Source organism: Schistocerca gregaria, chromosome 4 (genome assembly GCF_023897955.1).
Source record: "Schistocerca gregaria isolate iqSchGreg1 chromosome 4, iqSchGreg1.2, whole genome shotgun sequence".
Taxonomy (NCBI): Eukaryota; Metazoa; Arthropoda; class Insecta; order Orthoptera; family Acrididae; genus Schistocerca; species Schistocerca gregaria.
The window spans coordinates 759379929-759406877 of record NC_064923.1 but is presented as its reverse complement, the minus strand read 5'-3'; the positions used below and the strand labels follow the sequence as shown (position 1 = coordinate 759406877).

Genomic DNA, 26949 nt, shown 5'->3' with positions numbered 1-26949 from the left:
GCGGGACGTGCTAAATTTGAAGCGGCCCTCGCCCCTGCGCGGCCCAAGACCGCAAGGGACGGCGTCCGAACTGCGCGCGGCTCGCGCGCCCCCGCCGTCGCTGCCTGCGAGGCGGAAAGCGCGGGCGTACGGAAAGGGAGGAGAAGGAAAGGCCGGGAGAAAGCGGGACGGAGGAGGGAAGGAAAACCGAGGGAAGAAAAACAGGTTGCCGCGACGCTCGGCCTGTGGCCGCCGGCCGCGTGGGCAGCCGTGCTGCCATCTTGCGCCGGCGGGTCCGCGGCGCGGCGCCCTGCCCCCTCCCTTCGCGAGGCACGGCGCGTTCAGTCCGCGGGCCGCGTTGCCTGGTAACGCTACCAGCCTACCCGCTCGCCTGCCAGCCGGCTAGCTCGCCAGCCGTGCTCCCTCTCGCCGAGCGTCCAGTCGCGGCACAACACTCGGGGGGTATTGATCGGACAAAGGACCTTCCGGCCGTCTTTCCGTCTGCCTGACCGGCCAGTCCCCAACTGACCGTGGCAGCGATCACAGCTGAACAGCAAACCGAGACGACGGTGACAGCGCGTACACGGTCGTCGTCGTTCGCAAATCCTCTGCGCAGCTGCTAGAGAGACGTACTGTCCGGTGGCGAAAAGTATCACGTACTTCCGCTGACACCGGTAGCAGGTGGGGGGCTGCCAGCATCTCCACAGCCGCAGAAGTAACGACACCGGCGTGGACGAACAACAGGAGTTGCGCACGCCGTCTCCAGCAGCAGTCAGCAGTGTGACGCGTACTCATGTAAAGTTTCGTGTGTCGACCGACGCGTGTTGCCACTGCAAGAAGTAAACATTGTTGCCTGCAGAGGTATACATCTTTGTTATTAACTCGACAAGAGTAGATCAGCAGCAGGCAGATTTGAAATTATTTAGCGAGTGGTTCACTCTTCGTGTGACTGTGTTGTTATTCTCGTTTGTCGTCCTAGGCACAAGTAACACTGTGTGCCGGCAGTGATATCGTGGCGGCGTGGCGCATCGCCATGGCGAGCGCGAAGACTGCGCCGTCGCTAGTGCCTGTTAAAAGGCCCATTCGTCAGCTGTCTGTGCTGGAGAAGCTAGAAGCGATCGAGCGTGTGCACAATGGGGAGTCGAAGGCTTCTGTGGCACGCGACATCGGTGTGCCCGAGTCGACACTGCGAGGCTGGTGCAAAAGCGAAGACAAGCTGCGTAACGTAGCGCAGTCCTGTGGAGGAGGTGGTGGAACGCCGGACTCTCAACATTCGGGCGGTGCCGCAGAATTAGCAGAACTTGACGCACTTGTGGAACAAGGAACCTCCGGTGATCATCCAGCCATTAAACGAATGAGGACGGCGTCCGACGACGAGAAGGCTTCTGTCGCTGCCGTCGCCGCCGCTTCCGACATAGAGGATTCTTTGTGGTACTGGCTGAAACAGGACCACCAGCATGTGAGTAATCAGCTGTTCGCAGTGGCAGCGGCGGACAAGCTGGCAGCAGCAGCGGCCGCTGGGGCGGCAGTAGCGGCCGTCGCCAACGGCGGAAGCGGAGGCGGCGTCGCCGGGGGAGCAGCGTCTGCGGCGGCACCGGCCAACGCCGGATGGTTCTGGCGTTGGTATAAGCGATACGGGTACACGCAATATCCCGGTGATCCGTTGGCGGCTCTTACAGCCGCTCCCGCACCGGACCTCAGAGCTGCGGGGGCGGCGCTAAACGGTGGTGGGGGCGGCACGGCCTCCAGGTCAGCGGCGCTTCTCGACAGCGTGCTTCTCAATAACAACAATAACCTCGCTGCAGTCGCTCCTGCATTCAACAACAACCACGGGAATACCAATACGTCAGCGACGACGCACCACGACCAGCACAATAGCGGCGCCAGTAACGGTACGAACGCGAATGGCAGCGCCGGCAACAACAACGGATCGTCGGACGAGGACGACGAGCTGGACGAGTCGGACGAACCACCTGCAACGGCGGCGGAGGCCGTGACGCACGGAGAGAAGTTTCTCCGGTGGCTGGAATGCTGCTCTGATCCCAGCATCACAGCTATGCAGATTCTTCAGTTTCGCTACTTGCTCAACAATGTGCGGGCGTGCGCCGATCGACGTGCGAGACAGACAAAAACGAAAAAAGCGCGCTCCAGGAGAAAGTAAGTGGTACGCAGTTCGTTTTTACCGCGGTGATGTGACGTTAATTCGAGGGAGCAACAAATGGATTATGCTCCCGTACGTGGGAAGGAACTGTAGTGAAGCTTTACCTGTTTTGTTGTTGATATTTGGTGCAACAGTTGTACTGTATGTAATCAACGTCGGTCGTGTTTTTCAAGGTGTAGACTTTTCACTCCTCGACAGTTTGAATGTTTCTTGACATTGCGTAATATTAATTTAAGGAACGCTATCGCTTTGGACATGATTTTATTAATGCTTTCTAGTAGAAGGCTGTTACATTTGTTTTGTATCGTTGGGTACAACGTGCATATAAAAACCGGCAGTTCAGTAGTCAGTTTTTGACTAACGATATCGCTGTTTTGTAGCGCTTTCACAGATATGTTCCTGTACAATTTCTGACAGTTCCTGCGCACTGAGGCGCCGGCCACTTGCGCCACAACTCTTCACTTAAACACACAAGTGTGACGAAGTTGAAACGTTTTTTACTATTTTTATTCTTGTTGAAACGTTTCGTATATAGCCTTAATGATTTACTAAACTATCCACAAGTTAAAATCCTCCAGAAAATGAGTTACTAATAGCGATGCTGTCATACGAAGGCCCAGGCACCACTAAAGGTACTGTTACTGCGCGGGTTCAAATTTGCTGCAATTTTGTGTTGATAATGACATTTAGCAATAAGTGTTCAACTTAGAATTCTGTTATAAATCTGTGTTAATCGCTTTAATTGTCACAGAAAACCAGGCAGTAGAAATATTATTGCCCCTAAACTGTTTCCATACAGTAACCGACATGCCAAAGTATATTTTGTTTAATGGGGCGTTAAAACTGATTCGCGGGATGTTACTAGAATGAATGTCTTTAGGCTGTGTAACCAGTTCTGTATTTTGATTTATGAATTTATATAAAATTTTATGTTGAATATACAGTGAGCAAAACCTTATTACTGTATTTCTGGGCGCACACACACACACACACACACACACACACACACACACACACACACACACACACACATAGACAGTAACGAAAGTAGTCCAACTTTTTTGTATCATTGTGCACAGCTTAACAGAGGGAAAGGTGAAGATAGGTCTGCAAGGTGTAGGATAATCTTGCTATCACATATTTCTAAGAATTATTTCAAGAAATGCAGTATATATTGCAAAAGTTATCCAACTTATGTCTATTCCTTAAATTGTCACATTTAATTTGTTTGATAAATAGTTTTGTACTCAGATTTTCCTTTGAATATTTGGAGGTGAAACTTACCAGCTGTGTGGGTTTGTCCAATGGTTCATACTGCAAGTGGTCAGAGATGAAATCTGCACACCCTTTCCATGTTGAGAGTTCAGGATATGGCACTTTGCTCACCTTGATGGATGTACAGACCATTTTCTGTAGCAGTTAAAAAATATCTGCGTATAGCTTCCTCTATGCAAATATTGCTGGATTTATTTTGTGATAGAATGACTGAAACTTTGCATTATTCATGTATTTAAGTATTGTTACTTAAACTATGATCTCAGGGTTATAATAATTATATTTTTCAGTTAGTGTGCAATTAATTTATATATAACATCGAATGACAACTATTTTGTCATGATAAGATACATAGAGAGCATTTTCTTATGTCATAATATTGAAAATGTAAGTCTTCTGACTGTATACAAATTTGATTGTTGATGTGAAATATCTGAAGAATATAAGAATATTTTTTTTAAAAACTTGCACTGCATCATTTTTAGTTATCTATTTACTTTTTCTTTAGTCATATGTTTTAATGAGTAAAACCCGCATTTGTGGCACTTGTCATTTATTAACTGAAGTATAACATTCAAGAGTACATAAAAATTGTGACTGACAGTTCCAATCCATATTTCTAATATGTATGTTTATAAAACCTACCCCAGAATGAAAATATGCAGATTATATTTTCTACACAGTTGTAACACATTAAAAAAATAGCAATCTTCAAAACTTTGTATATTAAAATCAATTTTAATATGTATGCCAAACCTGTTAGGCTTAAATTAATTTTATAAATAAAAGTAGCACAACAGTGCTGAGAAGCAACATACCTGTAGTCCACATTCATTTTCCGCTGCCAGAAACAGTGGTTTCCGATCTTTATAATAAAAATTAAACTGTCTTCGAAAGTTTTCAGCATACCATAATATCAACTTTTCCTTGTCACTATTCTGGCGATATGACTGAGGATAGTGTATGCGTCTGGAACAAGATGATTAATAACTGTCAGTTTCATGAAAATTATTCATTATTTTGTTAACTTCCATACAACAAACATCTAAACAAAACTATGATCTTATTTACTTTTTTGCACCATTTCTTACTGGTGTGTGAACAAAAAAATGTACACTTTCTCACTGTCTCTCTATTTCTGCACTTCTGATTAGATTGGAACTCCACGGTAACTATGTCATAGATGTTATATAGATTTTGCTACCATGATGAAATCTTTAAAATTTGAGGTGCAACAAGTACAGAACCAGAAATGCAGTTACTATAGTTGAGTGGAACCCTTGAATTTCTCATATCAAAACAGTGTAATTACAAATTAATACTCTTTAATGCTCTCGGGAAGTTAAATGTCACTTTCCTATTATTGCATTTGTTTATCATTTGTCATATGCTTTGTTATTAAATCTTGGCAGGCTTATATAAGAAAAATAGCTGGTAAAAGATCAAGAGTTAATGTGACGTACCAGTTAATCAACTTTACAGATACTTCTACAGAACCATGAGAAAATGCATTTGTGAATTATTTTTAAATAGCGTATACCTACATCAAGCAAAATGATATAGTTGATGAATCTAGTTATTGACTCCCGCAGGTTTCACATCCACCTTGTGTAGTGTTCCATCTGGAAAGCTTCATTTCTTAATCATAAGTAAACATTTAGCACTAGCATAACTCTTCCCTAAAATAACCTCCACTGTGGGGATCTGATTCAGTGTTTATGTACTCAAACTACACAGTATATTGACACACTGATTGCCGCTCACACAGTGATGAATGTTTCAATACCCGGTCATGGTGACAGACACAAAGCTCTGCTGTGTGTGCCAGTGGGCACAAGCGTCAGGTGTAAGGCAATGGTGGCCTCGGGGCAGTCAACATGTTAAAGAACTAGGTGTAATGTTATGAAACAATATGAAGTGGAATGAATAGTTAAACATAAATGGTGTAAGACAGATAGACAGGCAAGTACATAAAATGGCATGCAAAAGACTACCGAGGCCTTTTCTAGAGTATTGCAAGACTGAGATGGGTCCTCAGCCACAGCTGGAACACACAGTTCAGCCAAATCACTTTACTCAAGATATAGAGCGAAGTTCAATTTGCATATTTTACAACAGTTCATATAACAAATAAAAATTTACATACTATAAATGATAAAATGTTTTACATTCAAAGTGTAAAACAACATACAGCCCTGTGGTTGAAGCAGCATATCACAAGTTGATGATAGATGAGTATCTATTTAACCATAAAAGAGAAACTTTTTTTTTTTCCTCCACTCCCCCCCCCCCCCCCCCCCCCTCTCTCCTGGGCTTCAAGTTGTCATTTTGACATTTGCCAATGGCAAATGTCAAAATGACAACTTAAGGCCCAGAAAAAGATGTTTCTCGTATAGGGTTCAATGTGATATAAGCAGATTACATGAATCATTTAAATGGAGACACCATCCTGACTGACCGAGCTGTCTGTGTCAAAGTTCCCCATTTTTATTGACCACTTACTGATTACCAGTTCACAAATCAAATAATACAAAATTTAAATAAAATACGTCACCTGTTGCATTATGCATTCCACAGTACTCTCCTAGTGCCGATAAAATATCATGGTACAGTATCTAATACCTCATTGGTAATGGGATTTCATCCTATCTTATTAAATGGATGTAATGGATGTAGAGTGTCACATTAAGAAACCCAAGAAAATGAAACACCATCTTCAAAAAGGGGACTAACCACTACAGATGAACCACAGTGTTGTGAGGATCTCTTGTCCTTATTATACATAAATGATCTCCCATCATATACCCAAAAAGCACAAATAGTTCTCAATACTGACAATGCAGATATGATGATCATGCCTAGGGAGGAAACTTCACCGATTAAATTTAAATAACCTTTATTAAAAAATCAATGACTGGTTCACTGCAGTTGGACTGTTACTGTACTTAGGTAAACACAATACATGTAGAATAAAATGTTCTTGGGTTTCCAATCACGTCAATTGCTTAAAACTACACGAGCTTTTGGCCAAGCACTCCTTTGCCATTGTCAAGTGTTACGACTGCCAGTGGACTTTTGGTGCGCCCTTATATACGCTAGCTGCCAGCTGTGACGTCACTGGTGCCCGTGACATTGACATATATGGGCATGTTTTGAGTCGGCATTCGATGTGCCCTCTTCAACTACACTATTGCTGGATCCCACACAGCACTGAGCTGCAAGCCACCGTCTCTATTCAGGGTGTTTTTGGTAATTTTTATTTCAACAGCTTCCTTTATTAAACTGTCCCAGAAGCCGTTAGTGTGAGCCATGACAGAGGTATTGTCAAATATTATGTGGTGACCATTTTCTAACGCATGCTCAGCCATCGTAGATTTCTCTGGGTAGCGTAGGCACTAATACCTCTCATGTTCTTTCCTGCATTGTTCCACTGTGTGCGCTGTTTGTCCGATGTACTTCTAGCCACACTCACAAGGTATTTCATAGACTCCAGGTAGGTCGTACTCCAGTAGGTCTCAGAACACCTGGAGTCTACGAAATACCTTGTCAGTGTGGCCAGAAGTACATCGGACAAACAGTGAGCACTGAGGAACAACGCAGGAAAGAACATGAGAGGTATTATTGCCTATGCTACCCAGAGTAATCTCTGTTAGCTGAGCACGCGTTAGAAAACGGTCACCACATAATATTTGACGATACCTCTGTTGTGGCTCGCACTAACGGCTTCTGGTACAGTTTAATAAAGGAAGCTGTTGAAATAAAAATTACGGCAAACACCCTGAATAGAGACGGTGGCTTGCAGCTCAGTGCTGTGTGGGATCCAGCAATAGTGTGGTTGAAGAGGGCACATCGAACGCCGACTCAAAACATGCCCATGTATGGCAATGTCACAGGCACCAGTGACGTCACAGCTGGCAGATAGCATATAAAAGGGCGCACCAAAAGCCCACTGGCAGTCGTAACACTTGACAATGGCAAAGGAGTGCTTGGCCGAAAGCTCGTGTAGTTTTAAGCACTTGACGTGGTTGGAAATCCGAGAACATTTTATTCAATGTTATCGCTGCGAGACTCTGCATTCATACACAATACGTGTAGTTCTGTACTGCACAAAGTGTGACCGTACCATTAGAAATAATACAGGAGACTAAATGAATACATGAAAGACAAAATTAATCATTCATAGGCACTTATATTGATAAGGACCTGAACTGGAAACCCCACAGAAATATTCATCATTCTTAAACATTTACATCAATAAGAACCTGAATGGGAAATTGTATGTTACAGATCTCCTTAAAAATCTAAGCTCTGTAAATTTGTGTTACAAATAGTACCAGATTTTGGAGATGAAAATACAAAAAAGTTGATTTACTTTTCTTATTTTCATTCACTAATGTCTTATGGCATCGTAATCTGGGCTAATTCATCACTGATGGAAAAAAAAGGTTCATTAAACACAAACATGTAGTATGGATATGTTGTTTCCACCGTAGAACCTCTTGTAAACAAACTTTTAGCAGCTGGGCATTCTGACAGCAGCATCATAGTACATTTATTACATTATGAAATTTGTTGTCAACTTAACAGTTCACAAACAACAGTAGCATTCATAACTATAATAGTAAAAGGAGAAATGATGTACACTACCCATCACTCAGCCTTTAGATGGCCCTAGCTTATCCATTGCCAGGGTGCATGCACTATCTTGTCACTCGTAACTGATGAAATTAGGTTTGACTAACCAACTTAGTCCCAGGAAACAATATGGAATATTACTTTTGTATCAGGATTTATGCAAAAACACATTTTAGTAGAAAGAAAACTGGCGTTCTACGGATTGGTGCGTGGAATATCAGATCCCTTAACCGGGCAGGTAGGTTGGAAAATTTAAAAAAGGAAGTGGATAGGTTAAAGTTAGATATAGTGAAGTTCGGTGGCAGGAAGAACAAGACTTTTGATCGGGTGAATACAGGGTTATAAATACAAAATCAAATAGGGGTAATGCAGGAGTAGGTTTAACAATGAATAAAAAAAATAGGACTGCGTGTAAGCTACTACAAACAGAATAGTGAACGCATTATTGTGGCCAAGATAGACACGAAGCCCACACCTACTACAGTAGTACAAGTTTATATGCCAACTAGCTCTGTAGATGATGAAGAAATTGATGAAATGTATGATGAGATAAAAGAAATTATTCAGCTAGTGAAGGGAAATGAAAATTTAATAGTCATGGGTGACTGGAATACGACAGTAGGAAAAGGAAGAGAAGGAAACATAGTAGGTGCATATGGATTGGAGCTACGAAATGAAAGAGGAAGCAGCCTGGTAGAATTCTGCACAGAGCATAACTTAATCATAGCTAACACTTGGTTGAAGAATCATGAAAGATGGTTGTATACATGGAAGAATCCTGGGGATTCTAGAAGGTTTCAGATAGATTATATAATGGTAAGACAGAGATTTAGGAACCAGGTTTTAAATTGTAAGACATTTCCAGGGGCAGATGTGGACTCTGTCCACAATCTGTTGGTTATGAACTGTAGATTAAAACTGAAAAGACTGCAAAAAGGTGGGAATTTAAGGAGATGGGACCTGGATAAACTGAAAGAACCAGAAGTTGTACAGAGTTTCAGGGAGTGCATAAGAGGAACAATTGACAGGAATGGGGGAAAGAAATACAGTGGAAGACTAATGGGTAGCTCTGAGGGATGAAGTAGTGAAGGCAGCAGAGGATCAAGTAGGTGAAAAGACAAGGGCTAGTAGAAATCCTTGGGTAACAGAAGAGATACTGAATTTAATTGATGAAAGGAGAAAATACAAAAATGCAGTAAATGAAGCAGGCAAACAGGAATACAAACGTCTCAAAAATGAGATCGACAGGAAGTGCAAAATGGCTAAGCAGGGATGGCTAGAGGACAAATGTAAGGATGTAGAGGCTTATCTCACAAGGGGTAAGATAGATACTGCCTACAGGAAAATTAAAGAGACCTTTGGAGAAAAGAGAACCACTTGCATGAATATCAAGAGCTTTGATGGAAACCCAGTACTAAGCAAAGAAGGGAAAGCAGGAAGGTGGGACTATATAGACAGTCTATACAGGGGCGATGTTCTTGAGGACAATATTATGGAAATGGAAGAGGAGGTAGATGAAGATGAAATGGGAAGAGTTTGACAGAGCACTGAAAGACCTAAGCCAAAACAAGGCCCTGGGAGTAGACAACATTCCTTTAGAACTATTGACAGCCTTGGGAGAGCTAGTCCTGACAAAATTCTACCCTCTGGTGAGACAGGCGAAATTCCCTCAGACTTAAAGAGGAACATACTAATTCCAAATCCAAAGAAAGCAGGTGTTGACAGATGTGAAAATTACCAAACTATCAGTTTAATAAGTCACAGCTGCAAGATACTAATGCGAATTCTTCACAGACGAATGGAAAAGCTAGTAGAAGCAGATCTTGGGAAAGATCAGTTTGGATTCCGTAGAACTGTTGGAACACATGAGATAATACTGACCCTACCACTTATCTTAGAAGCTAGATTAAGGAAAGGCAAACCTACGTTTCTAGCATTTGTAGACTTAGAGAAAGCTTTTGACAATGTTGACTGGAATACCCTCTTTCAAATTCTGAAGGTGGCAGGGGTAAAATACAGGGAGCTAAAGGCTATTTACAATTTGTACAGAAACCAGATTTCAGTTATGAGAGTCGAGGGGCATGAAAGGGAAGCAGTTGTTGGGAAGGGAATGAGACAGGATTGTAGCCTCTTCCCGATGTTATTCAATCTGTATATTGAGCAAGCAGTGAAGGAAACAAAAGAAAAATTCAGAGTACGTGTTAAAATTCATGGCGAAGAAATAAAAACTTTGAGGTTCGCCGATGACATTGTAATTCTGTCAGAACCAGCAAAGGACTTGGAACAGCGGTTGAATGGAATGGATAGTGTCTTGAAAGGAGGATATAAGATGAACATCAACAAAAGCAAAACGAGGATAAAGGAATGTAGTTGAATTAAGTCGGGTGATGCTGAGGGAATTAGATTAGGAAACGAGACACTTAAAGTAGTAAAGGAGTTTTGTTATTTGGGGAGCAAAATAACTGATGATGGTTGAAGTACAGAGGATATAAAATGTAGACTGGCAATGGCAAGGAAAGCGTTTCTGAAGAAGAGAAATTTATTAACATCGAGTATGGAATTAAGTGTCAGGAAGTTATTTCTGAAAGTATTTGTATGGAGTGTAGGCATGTATGGAAGTGAAACATGGACGATAAATAGTTTAGACAAGAAGAGAATAGAAGCTTTCGAAATGTGGTGCTACAGAAGAACGCTGAAGATTAGATGGGTAGATCACATAACTAATGAGGAGGTATTGAATAGAATTGGGGAGAAGAGGAGTTTGTGGCACAACTTGACTAGAAGAAGGGATCGGTTGGTAGGAATGTTCTTAGGCATCAAGGGATCACAAACTTACTACTGGAGGGCAGCGTTCAGGGTAAAAATTGTAGAGGGAGACCAAGAGATGAATACACTAATCAGATTCAGAAGGATGTAAGCTGCAGTAGGTACTGGGAGATCAAGAAGCTTGCACAGGATAGAGTAGCATGGAGAGCTGCATGAAACCAGTCTCAGGACTGAAGACCACAACAACAACAACAACAACAACAACAACAACAACAGTAGAAAATTAATGTAACATCATACATACAACACTAAATTCAATTACTCATTCAATTTTAAAAATAACAATATTTACAGAAAATCTGCTTCCTGAGCTTTAATAATCAACAAATTCTGGACAATGACCTTCATTTCTATTCAGTCTAATCGAGACACCCGTTACACACGCGAGTCATGAGTGTTTAGAAGCGTATGTTATTTATGAAATAGACATTTTCCCCATGTTTGTTTGTTTGTAAAGTACAGTTATTAAAATGTAGTAGCTTTGAGTATGAATTAATGGTTATTCAAATCATGAACTGTGCACTCAGTCCTCTGGAGCTCCTTAGTGTGTGACCTGAAGGAGTGGCATATTATGTCAAAAATGAAGGGATGCAGGTGGTCTACAATATTCTTCACCTAACTTCCAGCTGTCATTGTGCCTTCAGTCACTACCGCTCTTTCCATGGAAGCCCAGGTGAGTGTTCTCCATAGCACAATAGTACCTCTGCAGGCCTCTGTCTCTGGTGATGTGCGTGTTTTGAGCAGCCTTTTGCAAGGATGATGGCATGTCCAAACATGACTGACTACCTGAAGTAACAAGAAAGTTCATTTATCTGACAAGGCAATACATTCCATTGATCCACAGTACAATTATGATGATACCACTGCAATCCTAACTGGCAATGTTACTGAGTCAATACGGGAAGAGGTAGGGTCACCTGCTGCAGAACCTCACATTCAACAATGTGCGCTGAGAGGTGTGCTCTGAAACTGTTGTGTCTGCACCAGCGCTGTCCTCTGTCATCAGTTCTGCCTTTTTCCACATTCTGTGGTAAGATATGGATGCACACCACCTTGTCACCTACTCATGGTTTTACTATTGTTCGACAACTTTCTATAAATTCTAACAGCAGTAGTGTAAAGACAGCTGACCAGATCCGCTGTGTCACTTAATTCAATGGATTTCCCTATTTGCAACCCATATCATCACTAAATGTTTCACCCTTCATCTCTAGTCTGCTTGTATACTTCCCTTACCACGACAAGTGCCTGCACACCATCAGGGGGAATTTAATCTCAGGGTAAGCCATGGTCATAATGTTTTGGCTTCTCTCTCTCTCTCTCTCTCTCTCTCTCTCTCTCTGAAAATTTGTGCTAGATCATAAGTGAAACCCAGATTTCCCACTTTATGCGAGTAGTCATCTTGACAACTTTGGCTATCTGAGCACACTTTCTGCCGACCTAAATTCCCAACATGTCACACACTACTGCCATAGTGCCCCCCCCCCCCCCCCCCCCCCCCCCATCATTGCTCGCATTATCTTGCATGAGTCCCACAAGAGGTTGGACCTTGGGTGCATCCACACTGAAGATATTCTCAACTGCCATCAAAGCTTAGATATTACTGTTATTTGTGTGGTGTCTGTTCTTTAGAACACAAGTTTTATCTGAGACTAATGGTAATACTCCAGTTATATCCCTTGTGTCACATGTGCATTAAACTTCAACATATATCTTTGATCCACGTTTTTTTGCAGCTCAAAAATAAATAGGTGTGCTTCCAGAAAGAGTAGTTAGTCATCGATGCAGCATGACACTGAGTGGAAGGTCTCCAGGTGAAATATGGAGAGAGGAAATACTAACATCTGCAATGATTCACACTGGGAAAGTGATACATTATTGTAACCACCAGACAAACTTCAAGAATCACTTCATATACATTTCTTCTGCAAACAGACAAAGTCAATAACTTTGCTATTGAAGAGCAATAACATAACTCCTCACACAATAATCTGGATTCAGCTGCTTATTAGATGACCATTTCATTCTCTTTCTATGGATATAGTAGATAAATGTGTGACTCTTCATATTCTTTTGAAATCAGGCAGAGAAAGGAGGTAGTATACTACAGCCTTTCTATAATTGTTAATATTGGTACTAAGCACTGAAGTGAAACATGGTTTGCTGTGTGTTAGGTGTAATACCTCTCATATATTACAAGAGGCTTTTCTTGTATGAAAGAAAAACAGTAGAGAGAAAACCTGTAATGTACGAAACTGGGATTTCTATTTACCTGTTACCTAATTTTTTGAATGCTAAACCTCTGGCATCATAAAGTGCCATGAGTTACAGTCAACCCAACATATACAAGCTAAGTCATAAATGGATGGAAATATTAATACATAATACTGTTTTGAACAGTGAATTAATAAACTACATATTTTACTTTTGAGGTGACATGGTGATTTATTTTTAATTTTGGAAAAAATATTTTTCAAGGACATTGTAGAATTTAAAAAGAAAATATTAAGTATACTACATACCTAGTGATGTTGGTACATGACACACAATTTTATTGTTTATATCAGTCAATTTTTTAGGTGTTTTCGAATGCAACATACATCAGGAGTACATAATCATTTGGCATACTTATTGCTCTATACATTTTTATATGAGTGTCCCTGCCACTAAGACTTGATTGAGCTACTCTTCCATCAGATAACATGACAAGTTCACAAAGTGATATTGAATCCAAGCTAATTAAAATGTTTTGTGTGTAAGGAAGGTTTTGTCCATGTGCATTTTTCAACTTAATACCCTTCCCCTTAAAGCCAATTTTACTTTTAAAATTTCAAAATTTTTTTGATGTTTAAGAAAGAAATCCACATGTTTTGCATGTTATCTTCAGAAGTAGCAATAACATTTTTCCCTCACGGAGTAGTAGGTTATTGTATCTTAGGTTGGTAGCCGATGTTGGCAATGGGAACTGGCCTTTAATACTGTACCTCCCCTTATTTAAGCACAAGTGAATACAAAATGTCTTTATGTTCCCATCATTAGAATTACCTATGATAAAAGTTGTGCATTTGCTGCTCAGAACACTAAGGGACAAATGCGTGTCTGCCCTTTCCTTCAAGTTTTACATGCATCATACCTAATTCATCGACATACAGGTTCTCACTGTGGAGAAGAGCCATTGCACTCAGTTGTTCAGGGAAGTCATAGAAATTCATAAGCATGATAACAGTTTTAACAAGGAAGAAGAAAGCTTCAGTGTAACTGGACCCTCGATTCCTCTGCTGCAGCAAATGACAGTTGTGTGTAACAAGGGGAGAACCACAGTGTTAATGATCTCGGAAAAATCCTTAAACGTTGGTGCTGCAGGCTTGTCTCAAACCCACCACTAGCAATGAAGGGTGAACCTTTGACAGTGCAAGCAACTTGAGCTGGCAAAATGTCATAAGGATACTGAGACAAAAGCCAACAGTCAATAAGTCAACAAGTGGCCATGAAAGCCTCAGCAACTTCTTTACTTTATTTCATGTTGTAAAAATGCAGAACACATTTAAAATAAGTGCATAACTTGCACATTTGCAAGAGACATTGTGAGTTAATGAGCACTGCGCTCTCATTTAAGTATGGGACTGAAAGAGTCAGCCTTCAGGGATTGTGAAACGAACCCTGTCATCCAGGACCAGATGCCACGAGATGGGGAAACTCACAGGTGTCTATTGTCTATTGAGGCCTAAGCGCTGTAGTGTGCGAGTGAGACAGACAAGTACGTATGTCATAGGGAAACCCAGTAGAAGGCTTTTGTGGATGAGGAGAAGTAGCGGTGTTAAATATGGCAGACCTAAGATCAGCCATAAAGAGAAACTTTTATGAAAACTATTTAATTCTGCAGTAATGCAGGGAATCAAGCCACACTAATTTTAATCTGCCATCCTCCGTACATTTTCATGGTGATCTCAACAAAACTTGAATATCGATCATATCTATAATAGTTTAGGATTTACTGTTAAAGTGAAATTAACAAGTTTTGTAACAAAGACCTGAATGCTAAAACCCGAACACTTTGTCAATCTTAATGATCAACATTTCATATAGAAGCGCATCATTAAAATGACAAGTGTTGTAAATATCAGCTCTGTAACTTTATTTGTTTAAAACATATAGTAAATTCAAATTACCAGTATTTTCAGTTAAGCATTAGATCATCATTTTCTCCACACAAAACACATTGAACGATGACAGCATAACACATTATTGAATCATTAGGTAATAGAATATTTGTTGTAAAGTTTAGTGCATAATAGTTAGTTTTGTTCTTTATTTATTTCTCAGAAAGCACATTAGTGCAAGGCTAATGGCCGTGGCATTCAAAGTTTAGAAGGAAATTGTATTGGTTTTACGTAAAAGAATTTAACATTTATTATGTAATGGATATTATTGTTACTTCATTTAGAACATGAAAGTGGGTCAAACTTTGATTATTAAAATATGTAAAGTAATGTAAAGTAAGCTGTAGCCAGTCCGATGGACGGCTTCAGGAAAGGGAACTGCACTAGTCAGTTGAGCGACGATGCTCGGCATGCCGGAAACACGGCTGGGGGCGAGCAGAGGACAGTCCTGGTCGACACACCAAAGAGAGACAGTGCTGGTGGAGACGCAAAACCAGACAGTCGGTCTTTAGGTAGCTAAGCAGTGAAACGACTTAGAAAATTTCGCATTGTGTGGTATCGCGGGACTTAGTCTCTGAGTGGTGAGCAGCTGCGTGCCTGGTGTGAACTCTAACTTTTTGTGTGGAGTATGGGACTTGTGTTTCAAGATGAGTTGTGAATGATAGAACTGTGTCAAATGGATATACGCTTGAGTGTAACAGTAACTCAAAATATGACCACTTTCGCTATTAGTTTGCTTTATGAATAGACATTACTCTAACCAAATCGCAACTGTGTGGCCTACATCATTTATGGTTCGTTAATTTAGTTCCCAATATTATTATTACTGTTATCATATGTTATGTTAACTTTGTATTTCGCAAACTTGCCATCAGCCAGACAATTTAATCACAGGATCACAAGTGTCTAATTTAGGGTGTGTAATGCGACACATGCGGTTCGACCCCTAGACAAGTTTGCGCCAAGCCATTCTGACGAAGAGGAACTGCATGTGAGCCCAAACATCTATGGGATGTTAACTCGCAACATGTAAAAGGAATCCACTTTGTTCTTATAAAAGAATGTTTACTGTGCTCTGAACACTTCTAGTAATGATGCTAGGAGACAATAAGTAATCCAGTCAGTAATGAGATTCTTCTTTCACTAAAGATATAACTGTCTACCATTTCATACACGTATTTATTAACTCCAAAAATCCTGCTTTTGAGGTAGCACAGCCATGTCAACCACATTTATATATTCCACATACATGCATGTAAAAAACAATTTTATTTTAATAAAACAAATGAGAACAGGATGTATTCTTAAAGCTGAACTGGTCTTTGAGCAATTTATGTAGTTACAGCTATAATTTAAGGGTAGCATAATAGGCAGAACTCACAGTTGTGGTGAATAGAGACATTAATTACAGTCCAAGCAGAAAATGTTGTCCTTTCTAAAATACTGTAGGACCAGTGAAGCAAGTAAACAGAAAACAATGACACATTTGCTTCTAGAATTTGACTTAGTAAACCAAACAGGAATGGGAGGGAGTGACGATGCATTGCACAAAGAAACAAATGTGCCAGTCTACAGTGGCAGTAAGAGGAGACAATGAATAACAGTTTACATAAATTGGATGGATAAAAAAGTCTACTCACCAAGTGTTGGCAGGAGAACATACACACAAAAAGGTTTAACTTATGCAGGCTTCCGGAGTCAGTCTTTCTTCTGGCAGAAAAGTTGAAGGGGAAGGAAGAGGGGTGAAGGTAAAAGACTGAGGAGTTTTAGGAGAAGGGGTACAGTTCAGAAAATTCACCCAGAACCCTGGGCCAGGGGAAACTTACCGGACCGGATGAGAAGGAAAGACTGAATCAGTTTACAGCAATTGACAGAGAGCTGGATAAAAAGTAATTCACAGAAGGAGGAGGAAAAAAAAAAGTTTGTTGATGCCTGCTATAGGAGGAATTATAACCTACAAAACACTCAATACATGACAGAAAGCACATAGTCTGCTCTACTTACAGATCATGAGAGGAATATTAAGACTAATAGCAACATCCTTGGGTAGTGAATACCAAGTAGGCCCTAATTAGCATTTTTAAACCAAGTGAAGGGCTCAACAAAGTCACTGATGATTTAGGTTTTTTGGAAAAAGATCATGGTAAAGATGATGTGTTGATTATTGGGGGAAGTAGTAACAGTCTGGCTTATAGCCTTACTTATGTAACTGAGAATGATGTTCTGACAGTGCTCTGCACACTAATGTGAAAATTATGCCACTCTTTGGGAGATGCAAGAGTTGGGTGAATTGCTCTTTTAAATATTTATAAATGGCGCTGCAGGAGTCAGTCGAAGGGATGGAGTGATCACAGATGAGTGTAACTGATGTGCTGCTATGATCTACTTATGAACATTATCAGTAAGACATTTCCTGCATGTCTCATTTCTGGAAGCATTTACTATGACCACAATATATATTTCCAATCACTGTCACGTGTTTTCACTAGATATTTCCAAAACACTGATCTGCTGAATGTCTATGTATTTGGTAGAAGCAGTTAGCAGGAAAACATAAAAAAAAACATAACAATTCTGAAAAGTATGAAAGATAAGCTTCTCATATAACAATAGGAAACAGAAAATTAAAAAGTTACACCTACAGATGTAGTGTCACATTCCAGCATAGGTACAACCAACAGCTTAGATGAAGGTGCGATCTGCATGGCACAATCAGAATGTTGATTACAATGTGGGCTGAGGTCTACTAAATTACCTTTAATGAAATGAGAGGGAGGAAGTCTCATAGCATGCTTAAAACAGATGATTTTGGAATGGAGAAAAGAAGTTGGTGGCTTTGTAGGAAGTGAATGAAGGTGCATACACTTAAGGATTCCATTTAAGAACCATTTATTTGCCACAAGTCCCACCTTATTTGGAGAGTTGTCTTACAGAGACTTTATATCTTTGCAAGTCAATGAGTACACCCTAACACACTTTGTGTCAGTCCTTTCCAGTAACTCCTGATTCCTGAGTTCTATCTTTCGCTATCTGAGACAAAACACTCTTCACTATCTGCAACAAAACACTCAGCTTGTAGCTCATTCTGACAATAAACAACGAAATATTTTAACCAAAATGAGACACAACAGTGAGACAGCACTTGTTCTGCTAGAAACAAATTCAAAAGAGCTTGTTCTTTTCTAACAGGCAGAAAACACACCCCACTTTCTGATGCCTGCCTGACACAATACCTTGTGTGTTGTTTTAATATTACTCTTAAATTAAATGTTTCTCTCCTTTCCTCAGAGTCACGCCACTTCTTACATTAATAAAATTCGATGGACGTGACAGTATTGAGCATAACAGATCATCATTTTTAAGTGCCAGAAATACAGATTTTTATTATACAGGAATCGCTTGCTCCACCGGCAAAGACTAGTTTTGCCAGCTTACCTCGTCATGAAGTCACAAAATCACTAGGTTACTTAAAAACCAGTAGCTGTTCTGGTCAAGATGGCATTTCAGTCAAAGAATGGAAACCTTTTGTTAACTTAATGCCAGATGTACTCCATGACCTGAAACAGGGCGAAGAGTTCTGCTGTGAATACTGAGCAGTGTGCTGGAAACCAATAATGAAAAACGTTGGCACCAATGACGAAGGCACACCTGATGCCATGGTCAATCCAAGAGCCATCAGTGTACACCAAGGTACAGTCATGAAGTTCCATGCGAAGGTCGTGAAACTAAAGATAACAGAGCGACGCTGGAGTAGTGTCCTTAGGAAGCGAATGAAGGCCAAGGTGAACATGGGCCACTGCATGAGGCCAAGGTGGGGTAGGGTTCACAGCCACTGGGAAAGTTGCAGGTAGTGTGAAGTTAGGCTGTTGGAGCGAGAGCTGAAAGCAAGCTCCATGAGGTAACAGAGAAGAGGGACGTACCCCATACTGTCGACCAAAGGTGTCATCAAAGAAGGAGGCATATGATTGGTAGCTAATGCATGGCAGACAAATGGCATGCATACCTGCTGAGGAGAAAGTCATGGCTGTAGGACAGTGGTACTTCAGCAGCTTCTGCATACAGACTCTCAACTGGGCAAGTGTAAAGGACACCGGTGGCCAAACGGATACCACAATGGTGGATAGTATTGAGATGGCATAAGAGGGATGGATGTGTAGATGCATAAACAAAGCACACATAGCTTAGTTTTGTGCAGGCAAAGGACCGATACAAAGGGAGGAGGATGGTTCAATCTGCACCCCAGGAAGTACCACTGAGGACACATAGGACATTGAGGGATCGTGTACAGCGGGCTACCAGGTAAGACATGTGGGAGGACCAAGAGAGTTACCTATTGAGCATGAGCCCCAGGAATTTCATAGCTTCAATGAGTGGAAGAGCAACAGGCCCAAGATGTAAAGACGGTGAGAGAAACCAACTGCACTGGCAGAAATTCATACAAACAGTTTTGTCAGTGGAAAAATGAAAGCCATTGTTGATGGTCCATGAGTAAAGATGACCGAGACAACACTGAAGTTGCTGCTTAATGAGACAGGTCCTTGGAAAACTGCAATACATGGCAAAATCGTCAACAAAAAGGGAACCGTAGATGCCCGGCGGGAGACAAGCCATTTTAGGGTTAATGGTGATAGGAAATAGGTTAACACTCAGAACAGAACCCTGAGGCACACTGTTTTCCTGGATAAAGTTGTCCGACAAGGCAGAACCCACACAGTCTTTGAAAAATTGGTCTATTAAAAATTCCTCAAGTAAATGTGGCAGGCAACCACCTAAGACCCACGTGAGGAGAGTATGGAGGATACCAGTCCTCTAGCAGGTGTCAAAGGCTTTCTCCAAATCGAAAAACGTGGCAACGGTCTGTGATTTCCACAAAAAACCGTTCATGACATGAGTGGACAAAGTGATTAGATGGTCAACTGCAGAATGGCGCAATTGAAATCAGTACTGTGAAGTGGTTAGTAAATTGCAAGACTTGAGCCACCATACTAGTTGGGAATGAATCATATATTTGAAACACAGCTGGTGAGAGAGGTGGGGCGGTAGCCAGAAGGAAGCTGTTTGTCCCTACCAGGCTTAGGTATAGTATGACAGTGGCTTCACACCAGTGTCTGGGAAATATGCCCTCTGCCCAGATGCAGTTTTATGTATTACGCAGGAAGTGCTTGCCCACTTGAGAAAGGCGCTGCAACATCTGAATGTGAATGGCATCTGGTCCTGGGGTGGAGGGTCAGAATGATGTGAGAGCACGATCTAGCTCCCTCATAATAAAGGCGGCATTGTAGTACTCACATTTCTGAGAAGAGAAGGATATCGCCCGAGCCTTGTCCATTCATTTCCGATGGAGCGAGGTAAAGTGATAGTGGGAAGAGCTCGAAATTTCCGCAAAATGACGGCCCAAGGTGTTGAAGATAGCAATAGCGTCCACTATGACATTGTCTGCTACCGTCAGGCCGGAAATTGGGGAATGTATCTTGGTCCCAGAGAGCCATCAGAGGTTGGCCCACACAACAGAGGAGGGGTTGGAACTGTTAAAAGAACTAATGAATGAAATCCAGATAGCTTTTTTTCTACCTTGAATAATGCGATGACACTGTGCACTCATCTGTTTGTAATTAATTCAGTTTGCCATCGTTGGGAGATGTTTAAATATGCAGAGAGCATGTCTCTGCAAGCAAATTGCTTTGCGGCAAGCCTCAGTTCACCAAGGGACTGGGTCATAACGTGGTAAAGAGGAAGTGAAGGAATGGAATGTTCAGCAGAGGTAATGACAACATTTGTAAGGCATTGCATCTGGCCATCACAACTGGGGAAATTTGTGTCATTGAAGGTCACCAGAGAGGAGTAAAGTCTCCATCGGCCTTAGTAAGCTGCCATGTGGCTGGGCACAAAGGTGGGGTAGGACACAGCAAACATATAGCACACAGGAAATGGTTGCACGAGTAGGTGTCAGAAAGAAGGGCCACTCGAGACGATGGGCAAGCTGGGCAGGGGTCAGCTAAGAGGGCACCTCTCTGACAGATTCTAGGAGAACTACAAAGGAGATGGTGCACGTTAAAGTCACTGAACAGCAGAAATGGGTGAGGTAGCTGCCCAATAAGCTGGAGGAAGTCTGTCTTAGTGACATCAAATGATGGAGGGGTATAAATGGTACAAAGGGAAAAGGTCAAGTGAGGAAGGAAAAGGCGAGCTGCAACAGTTTGAAGACAGGTAGTCACGGATATGGGTTGACTATGAATGTCATCCCATATGAGCAGCATGACTCCATGATGAGATGGGATGCCGACATTGGGGGCTAGGTCAAAACGGGCAGGGAAGAAATGCGAAAGCTCAAGGCGGTCATGAGGATGCAATTTCGTTTCCTGAAGGCAGAGTACAAGTGGATGCTGCATTTCTAAATCCTCTTTCTTGGATCGATGGCTGCGAATGTTCCGTTGGAGGACAGTCGTATGAGGAAAGCACCTGCCAAGGGCCAGCCTGAGAAGACTCACTGCTAGACGTCCATGAGGTCCACAGAAGCATTGGCTTCTTTGTACTGTCGGCCTGTGGAGTCCAACACAGAAAAATGGTTGGTGGGGCGCACCAGTGACATGGAAGCCAGCCGGATGAAGATATCACATGACGACATTGTCAAAGAAGATCTTCGAGTTGACAAAGTAGAAGACCATTTGCCTTTGTTGGACTTCTGTGAGCTTATCTGGGTAGCAGAGGAAGACTGCTGGTTGCCTGTAGGGGCATAAAAAGTCTTCACGGGAGTATTCCTTCCATCCTTTCTGGCCTGCTGGTTGTGTAGCTGGTGACTTCACCCTGTGAGGTGAGAGTTTGATGGTGTGTTGCACAGCTGGACAAGGGGATGGAAATGCTGCCATGACACTGGGTGATTTCACTACCTCAGAGCTGAATTTGAGGTCACATGTCTGCGTGGCCACGTCCTTCACGGAGCATGATGTAGCAAGAACAGTACTGTAAGAGAGTAGAATGCAGGGTTTGCAACTAGGTAATAAATTGTGAGGACTGGGTAAGTAACTTTCTCCTTTACCCAGATCCCCTGGACAGCCCGCTCATAGAGATACGTGGGACAATCTTAAGAGAAGGCGGCATGGTTGCCATTGCAGATGGTACAGTGGGGAGAAGGAGGTGGACAATAGCCCTCGTGCGCAGCCCTACCATAGGTTACACATTTGGCCGGATGTCAACAAGACATTCGAGTCTGCTTTAAATGATGACAGTGGTAGCATCACATCGGGTTCAGAATGTATGGTTGATCAGTGATAACTTCATAGCCTCCAGATTTTTGCTTAGTACTGCCTCCAACAAATTTGTGCATAACCCGGGTAATACAGAAAATAAGTCAATTAAACTTTTAGAATTTCATATTGACTCCGTGTTGAGATCTGGGGAGAACACATCAGGTACATAAGCAAAAGAATGTCAAGGGTAAGGCATGTAATGTGGAAAAAGAATGCAGTTACTTCTGAATATCTAAGATTGGGGCATTCTTCACATAAGTGATATATCAAGAGGAGAAAGAGAAGAAGAGGAAAGGTTACATGAGAAATACACAGGGCTGGTCCAAGATATCAGTGTCGACCTCTGTTTAGGAAACTTACGCTCCTCACAACTGTAAACTGTCTCATTGCTGTATGTTAAACTGGATGTAAAAGAATTTCATGTAAAATGAGATAATCACCAGCACAACACTCAACAGAAAATGAAAATTGATATTCTAAGAGACAGATCGCTAATACCAGCCCACTCACTGAGAGTTTCCCAACAATCTTTAATAAATTATCAACTTTAGTGTGGACAATGTGTTGGAAATTACTTAAAAGAAAATTGTATAGCTGGTTGGATGAAAACCAACTTTATAAAATAACAGATATTATTGATATACAGATAGTGAACATGATATGCTAAAATTCAAAAGGCATAACTAAATGTGTCTCATTCTGAATGTTTGTAAGAAGTTATATCAGTAACTTTGTATTTCTGTAATTATGTATATGATGAATAAAGATCAAGTGAGCTGCTAATACTCATGTATATCCTTCATTTTTTCTCCATATGTCTGTTTCATTTTCCTGTAGGTAATATCTACGAGGGGCGTTTGAGAAGTTCGTGCAAAAATAAAAACTACTTATGTGTTTGGGGTAGACCATTTTTATTTTTCGACATAATCTCCTTTTAGACTTATACACATCGTCCAATGCTGTTCTAATTTGTTGATACCTTCCAAATAATAGGAATTGTCCAAGTCTGCAAAATAGCTATTAGTTGCTGCAATCACCTCCTCATTTGAATAAAATCTTTGTCCTGCCAGCCATTTCTTCAAATTGGGGAACAAATAGTAGTCTCAGGGAGCCAAGTCTGGAGAATAGGGGGGATGTGAAACGAGTTGGAATCCTATTTCCATTAATTTTGCGACCACAACTACTGAGGTGTGTGTGCTGGTGCATTGTCATGATAGAAAAGGACTTTTTTGCGGTCCAATTGCTGGCGTTTTTCTTGCAGCTTGGTTTTCAAGGGTTCCAAAAACAATGAATAATATGCACCTGTAATAATTTTACCCTTTTCTAGATAGTCGATGAGGATTATCCCTTGCGAATCCCAAAAGACAGTCACCATTACCTTTCTGGTCGAAGGAATGCTCTTTGCCTTTTTCGGTGCAGATTCTCCCTTGGTAACCCATTGTTTAGATTGTTGTTTGGTCTCAGGAGTATAGTAATGTATCCATGTTTCATTCACAGTGACGATATGATGCTTAAAGTCCTGTGGATTCTTCATGTATAGCTGCAAACCATCCTTGCAACACTTCACGCGATTTTGTTTTTGGTCAGGCATAAGCAATCGCAGAACCCATCTCGCGGATAGCTTTCTCATGCCCAAATGTTTATGCAAAATATTATGTACCTGTTCATTCGAGATGCCCACAGCACTAGCAATCTCAAGCACCTTAACTCTTCTGTCATCCATCACCATATCATGGTAACTGCCACAGGGCGTCCAGAACATTCAGCATCACTTGTGCCCATATGGCCAATCCGAAAATTTTCAAACCACTCATAAACTGTTCTAATCGAAGGTGCAGAGTCACCATAATGTTAATGAAGCTTCTCTTTAGTCTCCTGAGGCGTTTTGCCTTTCATAAAGTAATGTTTAATCACCACACGAAATTCTTTGTCATCCATTTTTTGATGATCACTCGACTTCTCTGATTCACACGAACGCCAAACACAAAGAAATAGACCAATACGGCTGAAACTTGGTGTGCATTCTTTCCAAAGATGCTACTAACTAAATATGACCTCGATACGCACCAGTGGTGCCATATCTCGGACTTTGCATGGACTTTTGAAATGCCCCTCGTATCTCTACCTCAGCCATGAATGCTTCTAAAACTTTGCATTTCTCCTATGGCCATCCCTGCTCAGCCACTGTGCACTTTCAGTCAGTCTCATATTTATTGGAGAGTGTTTTCCCTTCCATTTGTTTCATTTTTATATTTTCTCCTTGTGGCAGTTAAATTCCATCTCTCTTGTGTTACCCAATAATTTCTGCTGGATGCTGGCTATTTGATTGTGTGTTCCTTTCACTATTTTATCTCTCGAAGCTAACCATTCATCTTCTATTCTGTTCCTTTCTGCTGTTTTAGTTGATTGTTAATCCTCTCAAACTGTCAATAACAGCTTGTTCTTCCACTTTATCTACGACTCCATCTCCTTAATTTCTAACATTTCTGCACTTACTTCAGATTTAACCTTCAGTAAATGTTTTGCAGTTTAAAATCTAATTCCAAAATTTCTGTTGTACCAGTGGATAACCAATCTGAAACTGCCCAGTGTCTTCAGGTCTCTTCCACATATACAATATTCTTACATGATTCTTAAACCAAATGTTAGGCATGATTAAACTGTACTCTGTGTAAAATTCCATTAGGTGGGTTCCTCTTTCATTCCTCCTCTCCCTCCTCCTTCCATAATCTCCTATTTTTTTCCTTCTCTTCCTCTTCCTATTATCAAATTTCAGTCCCCCAACACAATTACATTTTCTTCTCCATTAATTTTAGGAATAGTTTTTTCCATCTGATCTAACATTCTTTCAATATCTTCATCATCTGCTGAGCTAGCAGACAACCAGACTTTTAATATTGAGGTGGGTGTTTGCTTTGTATCATTTGGGCTGTCATAGTGCAGTCATTATGCTGTGCATAATAGCTTACTTGCATTTCTGTTTTGTTAGTCATTATGAGACTTACTCTCGCATTACCCCTAGATTCTATAATCCTCTACTCACCCGACCTTTCCAACATCCAGATAGGTATATAATGGGCTGCTATGCACATTCTGCCTCAGATACATGCTACACAAACATTTACGAAAAGTTCTCATATTTAAACATGAGACTCACTCTAGACACAGACAGATGGGGTACACATATTCAGTCAATGGAGGAGTGGTGGAGTCATGAAGGGCACCTGTGCACTAGCTGTCATTAACACTGACTCAACCCTTATCACAAGGCCGACTCCACAGAGAATAGGAAAAGGCAAAGATGAAGAAGAAGAAGAAGAAGAAGAAGAAGACTCATTTGATGAAATTTCCTATTCTTCCTATCACTGCACTTCAAAAATTCCCACTAGATCTCACTTCAACCTATTGATTTCCTTTTTAAATTCTTTAACCTACTACCCGATTACTTGGTATGACATTCCATACTATGGCTTACAGAACATCAGTTTTGTGTTTCCTGATGACATCATCCCCTGAACAGTCATTACATGGGGAGCAAAATGGAGAACTATTTTATTTCTGGATTATTTTACTCAACAAGAAGACATCATCATTAAGCCACATAGTAAGACTGTATGTCCTAGGGAAAGATAATCATGAAATTAGCCCTTGAATATGTTTTACAGCACAAACTGTAAATTTGGGTTTTGGCAGAACAGAACACCTTACCAAGAAGTTCCAAATATGGCCATTTCAAAGAACTTTTTGAGGAAAGACATGAAATGAACTTGTTAAACATTTGAAAGATCTGAATGTGCACATAAAACTACAATCATAAAAATAATTTCTTAAGCCTGTTTATGGGAGTAGAGAAAAACTGAAAACACCACAAACATTTTATGAAATATGACATATCAATGACTTGGAGAATGCTGTGATTGATATGACCATAGTTCCTTCATTTTTTTATTTAAGTGGGCAACAATCACAAGTTTTTTCTCATATAGTCGTTAGTTTCAACTGTTATAAAAATAATAATAATAATGCTTCATTCACATTGAATGATTCATTGCATTTGTTCAATATAAAAACAGATTACAATTCTTGATACATAGCACAATTAATACAATCTTCTGACTACATCATTGATTAACAAAACAGCCATCTCCAGATACAGTGTAAGAAACCTTGTAATATATAGGCAGGGAAGGGGGGGTGGGGTGGGAGGGAGAACAGTATCACACAGGTTTAGTAGGGAATGAAGATGACTGGAAACGGTTCTTATGTGAACCATATCATCTTCATCTTTGCCTACGTGTGGTGTGTTGTCTTCTGGAGCCTTGGCTTTGCTCTGCCACGATTGGTCCGTTTGCTTTTAAATTTCGGAGGGCATTGCGTTTCGTGGAGAGACCTGCTGACGACGAGAGTATCGAGGGCTGCTGCAGGAGTGAGATGGGGAGTTTAGTTTCCGGTTTTGTGGCAGCACAATGTTGCGGGAAAGGTGGTATAATTTCCTGTGAACGGACGTGATTGCTACAAGCGTGTGTACTCAGGACGGCAGTAGTCATTCTGGATGGGCTGTGTGATAAGAAAGCTCAGCATGGCAGCTGTTGATGCAGTGTGTCTGCGTTGCTATGGCAGAACTGGCGCGATTAACATAACTCGAGTTGGTGCTGGTTGCATCCTG

At 41.2% G+C, this 26949-nt stretch overlaps 2 protein-coding genes across 2 annotated transcripts in view; one reads left to right on the top strand and one right to left on the bottom strand.

Annotated features, from left to right (window-relative positions):
• The first annotated feature begins 304 nt into the window (after window positions 1–304).
• On the top strand, window positions 305–4230 carry LOC126266721 (protein distal antenna-like). The gene has a single exon (XM_049971195.1). It carries the CDS (start codon window positions 1013–1015, stop codon window positions 2138–2140), a length of 1128 nt encoding a protein of 375 aa, XP_049827152.1. The 5' UTR covers window positions 305–1012; the 3' UTR covers window positions 2141–4230.
• The window catches only part of LOC126267905 (dynein regulatory complex subunit 7-like), a 183786-nt gene continuing 160132 nt past the window's right edge, over window positions 3296–26949 (bottom strand). Inside the window, exons 2-3 of the mRNA XM_049973216.1 lie at window positions 4234–4384; window positions 3296–3550 (exon numbers count right to left, since the gene is read on the bottom strand). Of these exons, the coding sequence (XP_049829173.1) occupies window positions 3296–3550; window positions 4234–4384 (406 nt within the window). The remainder of the gene's footprint in view (window positions 3551–4233; window positions 4385–26949) is intronic.

Bases quoted from the DNA above. Each gene is read 5' to 3' on its own strand.
- LOC126266721 (XM_049971195.1), top strand. From the start codon at position 1,013: ATGGCGAGCGCGAAGACTGCGCCGTCGCTAGTGCCTGTTAAAAGGCCC.